This window comes from Physeter macrocephalus, chromosome 21 (genome assembly GCF_002837175.3).
Source record: "Physeter macrocephalus isolate SW-GA chromosome 21, ASM283717v5, whole genome shotgun sequence".
NCBI lineage: Eukaryota > Metazoa > Chordata > Mammalia > Artiodactyla > Physeteridae > Physeter > Physeter macrocephalus.
In genome coordinates this window covers 92,961,218-92,975,124 of record NC_041234.1, presented here as the reverse complement: position 1 = coordinate 92,975,124, position 13,907 = coordinate 92,961,218, and the positions used below count along the sequence as shown (strand labels likewise).

The window sequence follows — 13,907 nt, the reverse complement described above, 5'->3', positions numbered from 1 at the left end:
AGTGCAACGGGCGTGCTCCCGGGTTGCCAGGACACGAGCTCGTGCTCGCCTTTTCAACGGTCGCCCGTCACGCACACATTCCAGTCCCCTGAGAGTTGGTCTTCGCGCCTCGGCGCGCCCCTCCTCACCCGGCCCCTCCCACCGACCCCCGTTCCCGCTCGCTCCTGGTAGCGAGTCGGCTTCATCCCTGGGGTCCCTGCTTGGGGGCGGAGAAGATGGCTGGCGGACGTCTGCTGTTGGGGGGCGACTTCCTGTCGCCGCCGCCGCTGCCCCCCCTCCCGCCGCCGCCGCCGCCGCCCCTCCCGCCGCCCCCGCCCGAGCCAGTGCTGGAGCAGTGGCGCTATAGCCACGAAAGTGACTGGCAGTGGGCTCTGCGGCGCAGCTTCATCTGTCGGCACCTGCACAGCTATCCCGGGGCTGCCCTAGACCAGCTCCTCGCGCTCTCCGCTGCCTGGACCAACCACGTTTTCCTGGGCTGCAGGTGAGGAAGGTGTAAGGGTCGGGTTAGGGACCCGGGTGGTGGGGGGAATCGGCGATGAGGGTCGGGATAGGGACCGGGGGGGCCGGGTAGGGATGAGAGCTTAGAGACTGGAGGTTTGGAGGTGCTGGAGGACTCCAGAGGGCTCACTGTTGGCCTGGGTGGGGGGTTGGCCAAGCTAGGTGGCAGGGGATGACATAACAGCTAGAAGGGTGCGGGGATCGTGAGAGCGGCCCCTCCAGGACCAGGGATGAAGATAAAGAAGCGCCTGGGAGAGGATTATTGAGAGGTGGTCATTGTGATGGTGTTTTTGGAGGGCGTGGGAAATGACGAATAGCAGAACCTCGGACCTGCGTAGGACCTTCCAGGGATGCGGTATCCGCAGAGAATATTCGACAGTTGGGGCTTCGAGGGTCTGTGGGGGGAGGGGAGGGGGACTCTTTGGTTCTAATTCTAGTCTCCTCCTGACTGGCCTCCCTTCCATCCCCGTTAAATTAAACAACACCAGCCCCGCTGCTGGGTTGTACTGTCTTCTCCTGGGGAGGCGGTTTGTATGAGGTCTCTCAGCCGCAGGGCCCGCCTTTCTTGTAGATTTGCGCATTATGTGTATGGACGCAAACAAAGAAATGGATATATCTACTGTAAAAAAGGATTGCCCTCATTTCACCTTAATTGTGATCAGAAGGGTTAACATTTGGCCTCGGGGTGAGGTTTGGGGTATGTGTCCCCTCCCCCCTTTCCTAGAACCTGGTGCGTGTTCTGAACAGGCCTCTTTGAAAGCTCTTTGCATTCAATGGAGACTGCGGTATGGTTCCAACGCATTTTTTTTTTTCTCAACAGACTACTTGGACCACTGTCCTACAGAACCCTCAGACAGGCCCTATACTAGACTAATCATTCCTTTGATAGACTAAGAGGCTTCTTTTTTTTTTTTTGACACTCTTGCCTCACGGTGAATTTTTTATTAGGAAGGATGAGAAATTCTGGAAAATGATCAGATCAAATTCAGCCAGTTCAGTTCCAGGAATGACTGTAAATAGGATTGTCTACTGTTAGTGCTTAATTGTTGAACATAGCATCCAGCGTGATACTTTGTTTTGCTTTCATAACACAAATGTGTTTTTTTCTGTCTTCTCTAGGTTAGTGTAATTTCTGCCTCCAGAGATAATGATTGTTTCACTGGAGGAACTGGTTACAACTGGGGAAGCCTCAGTAATTAATCAAGTCAGATAAATTTAATTGACCTTCACTTAACAATATTGTTCTGGCAGTAGAAAAGGTACCTTTATCCTGTAATCGTAGATCTCCTTAATATCACGGAAGGCCGTGGGGAATCTGAATCCTTAAAAAAAAAAGTTACATAGGTGAGGAGAATAACCATCCTCTGTGTTAATGATAAATCTTACCTTCCCACAAGAATGTAAGCTCCTTCGGGGAAAGGGTTTTTGCTTTCTTGTTCACACCTTTATCCTCAGTGCCTAGAAGAGTGCCTTCTTCATAATAGCTGCTCAATAAATATGTGTGGCATGAACAGATGAATACAGCTTTGTAATGTACAAAATACTTAAAATATGTATCTCATTTAATACAACAACCTTAGAAATTGAGTGGTGTCTCATTTTTACAGCTAAATCAATGGAAGCCAAGAAGTTAAGTGACTTTTCCAAGGTCCCATAGTTGGGGCTGGGACCCAAGTCTTCCGATGCTCTTTCCACTGAGACACAGCTGCTATAGGGAAGGATGGACCAGGAGTGAAAGCAAGTAACCGACATAAGTCATTATTATCTCTCAGGATTTCATCCCAAGAACAACAGAAGCCTTGAGCATAACTAGGGCATTAAAAACACAAACCGGGCCAGTGATAGTGTTAAAAGCTCAGGCATCCAGAGCATTTGTGTGTATGCACTCACCCAGGCACATTTGTGTATAGTATATATCAACACATGTATTGTCATCATGTTGCATTGCAGTTAAGTCAATTCAATCAATACAAGAATGGCTATAACATTATCCAGTAGCTTAACTGAAGAGTAATGTTTGCATTGTACCTGATAACTTAGATATAGGAGAAATGGAAGAGGCAATAAAGAATCTTGGAAGCTAGGCAGGCTTTATATTAGCTGTCATCTTCAGGTGAGTAAAACCTGTATTCCAGTACTTGTTAATGTCGATGTTGGCAGAGCTCTTGTTTTCTGGTCTATTCTGCTGTGACAGAAGACTCTTCTTTTCTCCCAGGGGAACTGTGGAGTACATGGTGACATAGCCCATTCTAATCCAAAATTATTAATTTGTTGTTCAAGGCTCATCCCTTGACTTACAGAACAGATTATAAACAGTAGCAAGAAGGGAACTCTTTGCCTTTTGTTTCCCACTCGCAGGACTCCGTGTTCTGATTTAGCTGGGGCTGAAATAACTCCTAGGTCAAGGACATCTTTGAAAACTCCTTGATCATAAGACCAAGCCAGGAGGAGCTCAAATGTGCAGGGAAGCAAACCATGTTTCATTCTTTTTGGTGATAGTGGCAATTGTCAGAGAACAAGTTTGAATATCTTCTTGACTCTCCGTAACATGTTTCTCAGACTTAAGCAAGCATCAGAATCACCTGTTAGGCTTGTTAAAACACAGATTGCTGGGCTCCCCTCCCAGAGTTTCTGATTCAGTAGGTGTGAGGTGGGACCCCAGAATTTGCATTTCTAACTAATTCCCAGATAATTACTGTTGATCAGAAAATGCTCATCCAGGGACTACACTATAAGAACCATTGCCTTATAGGATAAAATAAAGCAATGTTTTCCAGTCTGCTTTTTGATCATCTTTTCTCTCATAGTCGAGGCAATGAGGAAGCCCAAATAGCTGAAATTATTTCTCTTCACTTTTTCTTGTCTGCTTCATAAAAGTAAACAACCTGTCAAGATTGTTTTCTGTAGGCAATTTCTAAGATACGTCTTGTGGCTAATGAAAAGTTAGTGCAGTCTTCTAATCAACTACATCTACAGCACTGACATAATTGTTCATATGAATGCCTAGGGACCTCTGCAGTTTTTACTTAAAATTGTAAATAGTGTATGTATATTTAATAAAGCAGAATGTTTGGTTAACTGGCGCATTAGTTTTCCAATCATTCTTCATCAGTAGTATTAGAAACAATCCTGGCCTAATTACCTTTGATGCGATATTAGTTAATAGAGAAAATATACCCTAAAATGAAATCAGCTTTGCCACCTTGATTATTTGTCTCTTCCTTGTTGATTGAGATTGGTGTTTGGAAGGTAGATGCTGGCTGGGCTCATGTTGTGAAACTAACCTCGCACGTAGTAGGTAGAGTGCATCAGTCACCAGCTAATGAAGTATGAGTGGGAGCTTTCAAAAGATGTATCAGTAATCTTGGTTTTATGTTATTCACTGACTATGTTAGGAGTCTTAAGAATAGTTTTGCATAAGTAATTTTATACTTGGAAATCCTAATCTTTGCTTAGTTTTCAAACCTCAGCTTTTTTATTTGGACCTAGTAGAGCAGTTTAGTAGATTTTTAAAAAATGGAAAGCATCTATTACTGAATATTCATTAAATTTCAGGTGCCATTGTATATCATAAGTATACACCTATATGCACGTGTCTTTTTTCAAGAATGTAAGATTCATGAAGTCAGATGTCTTTGTCCACTAGACATCATCTTTTTGTATGCTAGGACAGTTGTGATTTCCTAAAGCTTGGAACATAATAAACTATCTTTGGAAACCTTAAAGATTTGCTGGGGCTTTTTGGTTTTCTTTTTAAGCATTTACAACCAAATGGGTGAATTAACAGACTTAACTACATAATATGCATGCATCTTAAAATTACTCTATTAGACTTGCCTTACTGACACTTTACATCATGGTCCCACTGTAAGACAGAATACTATATAGCCATTAAAACTCATGTGGTAATGACATGGAGAGAAAGTTTATGACATAGTAAATTAAGAAAAACAACACCCGCCCCCAGCAGATTACAAATCAAAGATGATCTGATAGTAATTTTTTTGTGGCGGTGGGGGGACGTGGTATGGGAAGCATAGAAAAAGGAATAAAAAGTAAACCCCAAAATGTTAGTGAAGTTATCAGTGCTTGGGTTTGTAGGTGCTTTTCTTGGTGGATTCTCTAAAATTTCTGGAGTAAAGGTGTTCCTTTTAAATCCACTACAAAAAAAAAACACGCTATGGAAAACTGAGTAATGAAAGCTTTACTGCCTTGGCTGATTTCAAATTTGCGGAACCACTTCTTTATCCCTGGGTAGCTACTCTCTGGAGACTGAAATCCTAGTGGTCTTCATAGTAAAGATTAATGCAAAGATTAATATTTGCATTGTTCTTTGAATAGTCAAGTGTCAGGCACTATACGGTCTGTTCCATTATTTTTTCAGCTGGTTGGGCTTCTTCAGTATTATGACTTCCTAATAAAGGGCTGAGAAGATGACTGTGTTGGCAGCTAACACGGAGGTTTATTTTTATAGCCTATGGGTGATGTTGAATTTTGTGGCAGATGTAATGAATAGAGAATAGTAAGTAGGTATAATCATTACTAACTCTGGAAGAAACCTGAGAGAAAAAGTGAATGTGAATGGAGTGGGCCCCAAATGCATCATTCACGCACACTGTATGGCACACATGCCGTTTACAGTTGTATACCGCATTTGGAATAAGGCTATAATTTAAGGTCTGGAGAATTTTGACTGGAATTCAAGGTGAGTGGGTTGGTTGTAGTACCAGTTTTGGTAGCAAGAGTGGCAATACCAGTTTAAGATTTGTAGACTTCATCTCACTTTCATAATCTTTTGTTTTCATCACCTTGGAAATTGGACTCCCAAATCTTAATGAAAGTGATATATACAATGTATGACGTTTTAGGCGATGGTTTTTGATATTTAGATAAGAGTAAATAAAAATAAAATTACTTTTGGCATTTAAAATACCTGTGCTAGCAGCAGCAGTTATCAGTGGGAAGTGTGGGTTACAACTGGGCTGGCTTCCAGGTAATCTGTCAGTGAAGGCCACCATGTCACTCCTCTGCTTTGCAAGGAAAGACATCTGAAGGGTGTGGAACCTATTGTGTGGAAAATGGAAAATGTTACCCTCCTTCAAGTTCAGAACCTATTCATGTAGAGGTGTGCTAGTCACTCATTTTCAGAACTTTCTTGGGGAATTCCCTGGCAGTCCAGTGGTCCCTGGTAGGCTGGGAAAGGCTCTGAAGGTAGGAAGGGTGAGTAGATCCCCATGATAACCAAAACTTCACTTGAGCCCATATTTTTGTTTCTCTGCAGGAAATTGATATTCTGTCAAGCTCCAATTTACTTCATAAAGGAGTCCTTTTAAAAATTGTATGTTTTAAAGCTTTTTATTATGGAAAAATCAAACACACAAAAATAGTTTAGTGGACACCCATGTGCCCATCACTCAACTTCAGCAAGTATCAAGTCTGTCATGCTACCCTTCTCATTTCATCTTGCCCCCAGTTTTTTTGTGGGAGATAGTGTAGAGAATATTAAAGCAAATCTTGACATCATTTCTTCTGCAAATACTTTAGTATATATCTGTACCGGGTAATTTTTCATAATACCATTATTCATACTCAACAAACTTAACAATAATTTCCTAAAATCATCCAATGCCTAGTCCGTGTTTAATTTTCTGTATTTGTCTCAGGATACCTTTTTACAGTTGGTTTGATTCACAGTCCAAACAAGGTCCACGCATATCTGGTTGATCTGTCTCCTTTAACCTATAACCATTCCCTCTACTTTTATTTCATGCTGTTTATTTGATGAAGAAATGGGCTGTCACATAGTGTTTCCTTCATTATGGATTTGGCTGGCTGTATTCTTTTTTTTTTTTTAAATATTTATTTATTTTGGCTGCACCAGCTCTCAGTTGCGGCATGCGGGATCTTCATTGCGGCATGTGGGATCTTTAGTTGCGGCATGCGGGCTCTTAGTTGTGGCATGCATGCGGGCTCTAGTTCCCCGGCTAGGGCCCCCTGCATTGGGAGCGTGGAGTCTTACCCACTGGACCACCAGGGAAGTCCCTGGCTGGCTGTATGCTTGTGATGGTGTTTAACATGTTTCTAGGAGTTAGGGGCTTGATTAGGTTTGAGTTCAGTTATTTGGTGGGCAAGAACACTTTTTAGATCTTTGTCTTGTCATATCACATCAGGGACACAGGTCTGGTTGGTTGTCCAATTTTTAGTGATATTAAGATTATAAAGTTCTCCACCAGCTTTTTTTAATTAAAATTTTTATTGAAATAATTATAGATTCACCTGTAATTGTAGGGGAATAACACAAAGCAATGCCCTGCACTCTTTACCCAGTTCCCCCCAGTGACAACATTTTGCAAAGTTATTGTATCATATCATAACCAGGATAATGACCTTGTTACAATCCACTGATTTCTACACAGATTCCCCCAGTTTTACAAGTACTGGGGGGTGTGTGTGTGTGTGTGTGTGTGTTGTGTGTTTAACTCTATACAGTTTATCACGTGTAGGTTTGCATATGCACTACCACAGTCAAGATATTGAACAGTTCCAGTACCACAAGGATCCCTCATGTTGCCCTTTTATAACCACAGCCATCTCCCTCCCACTCATACACAGTATTGTGTGTATCAATAGTTTTTTTTCCTTTTTATTGCTGAGTAGTGTTGTTCCGTGATGTGTGGTACCAGAGTTTGACCACCTGTTGAGAGACTTCTGGGCTGATTGCAGTTTGGGGTTGTTACAAATAAAGCTGTTTTGAACATTTGTGTACAGTTTTTTTGTGTAAACATAAGTTTTTATTTCTCTGAGATAAATGCCCAAAAGTGCGGTTGCAAGATTGTGAGGCAATTGCATGTTTAATTTTATAAGAAACTTCCAAGTTGTTTCCCAGAGTGTCCATACCATTTTACATTCCCACTAGCAATGTACGGGTGATCCAGTTTTTCTGCATTCTTGTCAGCATTTAGTGTTGTCACTATTTTTCACTTTAGCCACTCTGATAGGTATGGAGTGATATCTCATTGTGGTTTTAAATTGCATTTCTTTGGTGGCTAATGATGTTGAACATCTTTTTGTGTGCTTATTTGCAATCTGTATATCCTCTTTGGTGAAATGTTCTGTTTATATCTTTTGTTCATTTATATGTATGTGTACACATATATATGTGTATATACACATATGTGCACATTATATATATGTATATATCTTACTGTTGCATTTTGAGAGGTCTTTATACTAGATACTAGTCTTTTGTCAAGTGTGTGGTTTGCAAATGTTTTCTTGCAGTCTGTAGCTTGTCTTTTCATCCTCTTCATGGGGTCTTTTGAGAACAAAAGTTTTTAATTTTGGTGAGGTCCATTTTATTAACTTTTTCTTTAATGGATCATGCTTTTGGTGTCAAGTGTGAGAACTCTTTGCCTAGCCCTAGATCTTTAGATTTTGTCCTATGTCTTTTGTAAAAGCTTTTTAGTTTCACATTTTACATTTCAGTTTGTGATGCGTTTCGAGTTAATTTTTGTGCAGGGTGTGAGGTTTAGGTTGAGGTTGTTTGTTTGTTTGGCTTAAGGATACCCACTTGGTCCAGCACCATTTGATGAAAAGGCTGTCCTTCCACCATTGGATTGCTTTTGCAGCTTTGTCAACAGTTGAGCACATTCGTGTGGGTCTATTTCTAGGTTCTTCTCCATCAACTTTTCATCTGATAAGCTTAGCAGCCCTTGATGATCACTTATTGTTGCATTATGGGTCGTAAAATGGTAGTAATCTATCATTCCTTCATTTATTAGCTGGAATGCTTCTGTAAAAGAGATTTTCCTCATCAACTCTCTAGATTCTCTGAGGTACAGTCCGTACGGGAAAATGCCAGATAAATGCTTGCTTTCTTCCTTTAACATTACCTGTTTTGGGAATAATGATTTGATTCCCTACCATCCTACAAAGGTGACCAATAACGAGTTTGTAAGTATTATTATGAACTAATGGATTTTTAAAATATTTGATGTGTTTCAGTCCACTGTGGTTATTCTTACTGATACTCAAGTTGGCTCGCTTCTGAGTCCATTTGACACAACCCCTGAGGTCTTTGACAGCTTCCTTGTTTCCAGGCACAAAAATATCTCCCAGGTTCACCTTATACATTTCTTGCCCCAAACTTGGATCCAACCATTTCTCTCAGGACTCTGATTCCTTTCGGTGGGAAGTGATAGAAACCACAATCTGGATGTTATACGCCATCCCTTATTATTTATTTATTTATTTGCTTGCACCAGGTCTTAGTTTCAGCAGGCGGACTCCTTAGTTGCAGCACGTGGGCTCCTTAGTTTCGGACTCCTTAGTTGGGGCATGCATGTGGGATCTAGTTCCCTGAGCAGGGATCGAACCCAGGCCCCCTGCATTGGGAGCGCAGAGTCTTATCCCCTGCGCCACCAGGGGAGTCCCACAGCCCACCTCTTATTAACACTCTTAGTACTTCTGTAAATATATTAATGTAATTATTTACATATACTGTGTATGTATGATAGAGAAAAATTATGAGTTTATATGGATACTTTTAGTTCAAATTAAAGATAAGGTCTTCACCTAAATTTCTTGATTTTTATGTTTGTATGTCTTCTAATGATAGTAACATAATTACTCATTTGATACATAACTATTTTATGGCAGATTCTTCAGTTTTATAGCCAAGACACTCTGTTGGTAAAGTCCTGTGGGAGCAATTATAAGACGGGTCATCTAGAAACTTTTTCAAAAACTGCATTCTTATCTGTTTTAACTGTAGATTATATTAATTTACATAGGTACAGCCCACGCTTGATGGAAAAAATTCTCCAGATGGCTGAAGGTATCGATATTGGGGAGATGCCTTCATATGATCTGATGCTGTCCAAACCTTCCAAAGGTCAAAAACGTCACCTCTCAACATGTGATGGTGAGTATACTTATTTCTGGAAGGTGGGATTTGAAGAAACTGTGGCTTTTTTTTAATGATATGAGTGTGGTATATGATTTTAAATAACATTGGTAACTTTGGATCTTACACAAACGTAAAATTTTAACTTTTAGTTTATACATTTTTTTAGGATGCTAAATAGAACTGAAAACTAAGAATACTGAACTCACACTATAATGCTATCCTTGAAGTCCGTGCCATGGAACCTCCCTTTAAATAGAACAACCTTATACTCTAGATCATTTGAGCATCTAAGTAACTAAATCCTCTTGGATGGGTCCAGCGTGGACCAATTTTCTACTAAACCGTGTTATAGGGAGAAAGCTCTAGTGTCTGGTATAGCCTCAACAGAGTTCTTCCATAGCTTTAAATTTGATACCCTCCATAAATCATCAGCTTCCAGCTGTTCTAGAAATAAAATATAGCAAACACCTTTTTGTGCAGAATAGGTCAGAACTAAGATTTTGAAGTTGAAAACCTTTGGGATCTTTTGACAGTTTTTTTTTATTTGGTTTTTTAGTCACAACTATGTAAAGCACCATCACAGAGTCAGTCACTTCTGGTACAAAAGAGAGGCTTTGTAAATGCCTCTGCTCATCATCTCTGTTGCATTAGAGCCATCTGTTCCGTTTGCAATCCTGAAGAAGGGAGCTTTTCAGCACAGGTGGTATGAGATCGTAGTGGAACCACCTCTTACTCGGTACACTTCACCTGTGCTTTAACTCATTCGATGCAGAAGCATCTACCGGTCATGCGTGGTGGTGACCTGCATACTCGAGTCAATGGCATATTTTCTATCAAGTCTCTTCCCTTACACATGGACGGACAGGGAGCATCCCTCCTTATGCTGGAATCTTATATTGATATTTGAGTCCCTTCACCTAAATGACCCGAAGTTTTTGTGATGGGAATATCTTGTACCAACAATATAGTTTGCAAAAATAATATGGTTGGTACTATTTTCCTGCTTGGTTCTTTTGAAATATTCCTTTTTTAATGAATTGTAAATTTCACTCATTCTATAGGTCAAAATCCTCCTAAAAAGCAAGCCGGTTCCAAATTCCATGTGAGACCTCGTTTTGAGCCTGTACATTTTGTAGCTAGTAGTTCAAAAGATGAAAGACAGGAAGATCCTTATGGCCCTCAAACAAAAGAGGTAAATGAACAAACACATTTTGCCAGCATGCCAAGAGACATCTACCAAGATTATACTCAAGACTCTTTCAGTATACAAGATGGAAATTCTCAGTATTGTGATTCATCAGGATTTATTTTCACAAAAGACCAGCCTGTAACAGCCAACATGTATTTTGACAGTGGGAACCCTGCCCCCAGCAGCACATCACAGCAGGCAAACTGCCAGTCAGCTCCTGAGCCTTCACCATCACAGACATTTCCTGAGTCAGTGGTAGCCGAGAAGCAGTATTTTATTGAAAAACTAACAGCAACTATCTGGAAGAACCTTTCTAATCCAGAGATGACTTCTGGATCTGATAAAATTAATTACACATATATGTTAACTCGTTGTATTCAGGCATGTAAGACAAATCCTGAATATATATACGCTCCTTTAAAAGAAATCCCTCCTGCCGACATCCCCAAAAATAAAAAACTTCTAACAGATGGTTATGCTTGTGAAGTTAGATGCCAAAATATCTACTTAACTACAGGTTATGCTGGCAGCAAGAATGGTTCCAGGGATCGAGCTACTGAGCTAGCTGTAAAACTCTTGCAGAAACGTATTGAAGTTAGGGTTGTCCGACGGAAATTCAAGCACACGATTGGAGAGGACCTTGTGGTGTGTCAGATTGGCATGCCTTCATATGAATTTCCGCCAGCTCTGAAACCACCAGAAGAGCTGGTGGTGCTGGCTAAAGATGCTTCTGGGCAGCCGATTTTTAATGCTTCTGCCAAACACTGGACCAATTTTGTCCTTACAGAAAATGCAAATGATGCAATTGGTATCCTTAACAATTCTGCCTCATACAACAAAATGTCTGTTGAATACAAATATGAGATGATGCCAAATCGTACGTGGCGTTGTCGAGTGTTTTTGCAAGATCACTGCTTAGCTGAAGGTTATGGAACCAAAAAAACAAGTAAACATGCAGCTGCTGATGAGGCTTTGAAAATCCTTCAAAAAACACAACCCACTTACCCATCCGTCAAAAGTTCACAATGCCAAACAGGCTCTTCACCCAGGGGATCTGGGAAGAAGAAAGATATAAAGGATCTCGTAGTTTATGAGAATTCTTCAAATCCTGTGTGCACGCTGAACGACACAGCTCAGTTTAATCGAATGACAGTTGAATATGTCTATGAAAGAATGACAGGACTCCGATGGAAATGCAAGGTGATTCTAGAGAGTGAAGTAATTGCAGAAGCAGTTGGAGTGAAGAAAACTGTCAAATATGAAGCTGCTGGGGAAGCTGTGAAAACCCTCAAAAAGACCCAGCCGACTGTCATTAACAACTTGAAGAAAGGAGCTATTGAAGATGTGATTTCAAGAAATGAAATTCAGGGTCGCTCAGCAGAGGAGGCTTACAAACAACAAATCAAAGAAGATAACATTGGAAATCAGCTGCTGAGAAAGATGGGTTGGACGGGTGGTGGTTTAGGTAAATCTGGTGAGGGCATTCGGGAGCCGATCTCTGTCAAAGAGCAGCATAAGCGGGAAGGGCTTGGTCTTGATGTAGAGAGGGTAAATAAAATTGCCAAGAGAGATATTGAACAGATCATCAGAAACTACGCCCGCTCGGAGAGCCACACGGATTTAACTTTCTCTACAGAGCTGACTAATGATGAGCGGAAGCAGATACATCAGATTGCCCAGAAGTATGGTCTTAAGAGTAAGTCTCATGGGGTGGGCCACGATAGGTACCTGGTGGTAGGTAGAAAAAGACGGAAGGAGGATTTACTAGACCAGCTCAAACAGGAAGGCCAAGTGGGGCATTACGAGCTTGTGATGCCTCAAGCAAATTGAGATCTTACTAATTTATTTTGTAAATGCCTAATGAGGCAGATTTGTGAATAAAAGAAATGCTACATGTTCTGGTTGCAGAGTCTATTCATTCTTAAGGTGTCTCACCTTGTTCATTTCATATAGTGCTTTATTAGATATTGGAACTTGAAGAATTCTGTCCACCTGTATTAGCTTAATCCAGCAGATAATATTGTGCAGTTTCTGTTTGTGTCTTTGATATTGCTGTGTCCCTCAGATTTTAGTAGTTTGTACAAAGCAAGAACACATATCCAAATGGAATTTCACCCCGAGAAAGAAATTCCCATTTTAAAGGGCATAGCACAGCAATTTGCAACAATATGTAAAGTTGATATTGACTACAATAAAACTACAGTCTTAATTCCAGACTTAACTGAAAATGTCAGGTCATTTTGTATTATCTATTTTCATCTTTATGTGAAGCCAGTTATAGAATGTTTAATAGTAAATTGTGCTGTACGTGTAAATGTCCTTACCAACTAAATGATGTAAAACTTTCTTAAAGTAATTTTAGTGTTCATTTATTTATAACTTCTACCATGTGGTTTCCAGAATATTGGAAGTGATATACTGTATCTTGTGATATATGAGTGTTAACAAATTCTAGTCTTCATGCTGAGAGAGCACTACTTGAGAGAGCAATTGAAAAGTTCCCAAAACTTTGATTCAGTCTGAAGAAAGGAAGCTGGAACTGTCTGTTCTTGGTGCCTTGCAGAGAGACTCGCAGCAACTCTCCGTTATAGCTTTCACATGATTTGGGTGTATAGCACATCCAAGGTGGCCACAGCTGTGGTGGAGCTTGGTAAAAGACTGAAGATACCTTGGTGCTTTGATGAAAAGGTTAGTTGGCTGGTCCCTCTCTCAAAAAGCTTATTTAGCCCCCAAAGCCAACTTTGTAACATATTTAAAACTGCTATTTTCGCTTATTTCTGGAATGTAAAAAAAAAAAACTATAAAAAGGATTAGTGTATGCTTCCTGAATAAAAAGGAGCCAAAGTTGATCAAAATGGTGGTGTGCTTGTTTCTGGGAAGCAGCCTGGTAGCGACACTTTGGGTCTTTGGAGAAGGGAAGTGGCGTTTGCACAAAATATTTCAACACTTAGAGCACATGTGGATGAACATAATGACTTAGCAGATAGGAACAGCCAGTCAGCCACCCATCACGTTTTCTCTGGGGACCAACCTGCTGGCTGCAACCAAATCTCAGGCTGTTTACTTCTACGTGATTTTGTTTTTGTATCTCGGATAAATCAAGTGTTAATATTCAGAGATGAATACTGATATTGATAAACACTTCCAATGACTTCATGTTTAGAACAATTAGGTTGTTTACAGTGTCTTAAAACATTTAGCACCAAACTTGACATGTAATTGGCCCACAGTGAACAATTTCCTTTCCCCTCTTTTTTTTTTTTTTTTTTTTTTTTTTTTTTTTTTTGCGGTGTGCGGGCCTCCCTCTGCTGC

General features: G+C 40.5%; 1 protein-coding gene and 1 long non-coding RNA gene across 3 annotated transcripts; one reads left to right on the top strand and one right to left on the bottom strand.

Moving 5' to 3' along the window:
• Positions 1–13,771, top strand: NKRF (NFKB repressing factor). Of its 2 annotated transcripts, XM_028482378.2 has the most exons (4): positions 421–481; positions 2,106–2,239; positions 9,291–9,421; positions 10,468–13,770. In XM_028482378.2, exons 2-4 carry the CDS (start codon positions 2,181–2,183, stop codon positions 12,423–12,425), a joined length of 2,148 nt encoding a protein of 715 aa, XP_028338179.1. In that variant the 5' UTR covers positions 421–481; positions 2,106–2,180; the 3' UTR covers positions 12,426–13,770. The 2 variants fall into 2 exon arrangements, with proteins under 2 accessions (XP_023983866.2, XP_028338179.1); XM_024128098.3 differs by lacking the exon at positions 2,106–2,239 and having other exon boundaries at positions 1–481; positions 10,468–13,771.
• Positions 1,744–6,243, bottom strand: LOC114484673 (uncharacterized). The gene is made up of 3 exons (XR_003677836.2): positions 5,432–6,243; positions 2,527–2,718; positions 1,744–1,820 (listed from the first exon to the last, which is right to left on the bottom strand). It is a non-coding gene; the product is annotated as an uncharacterized lncRNA (long non-coding RNA).
• Positions 13,772–13,907: the final 136 nt, after the last annotated feature.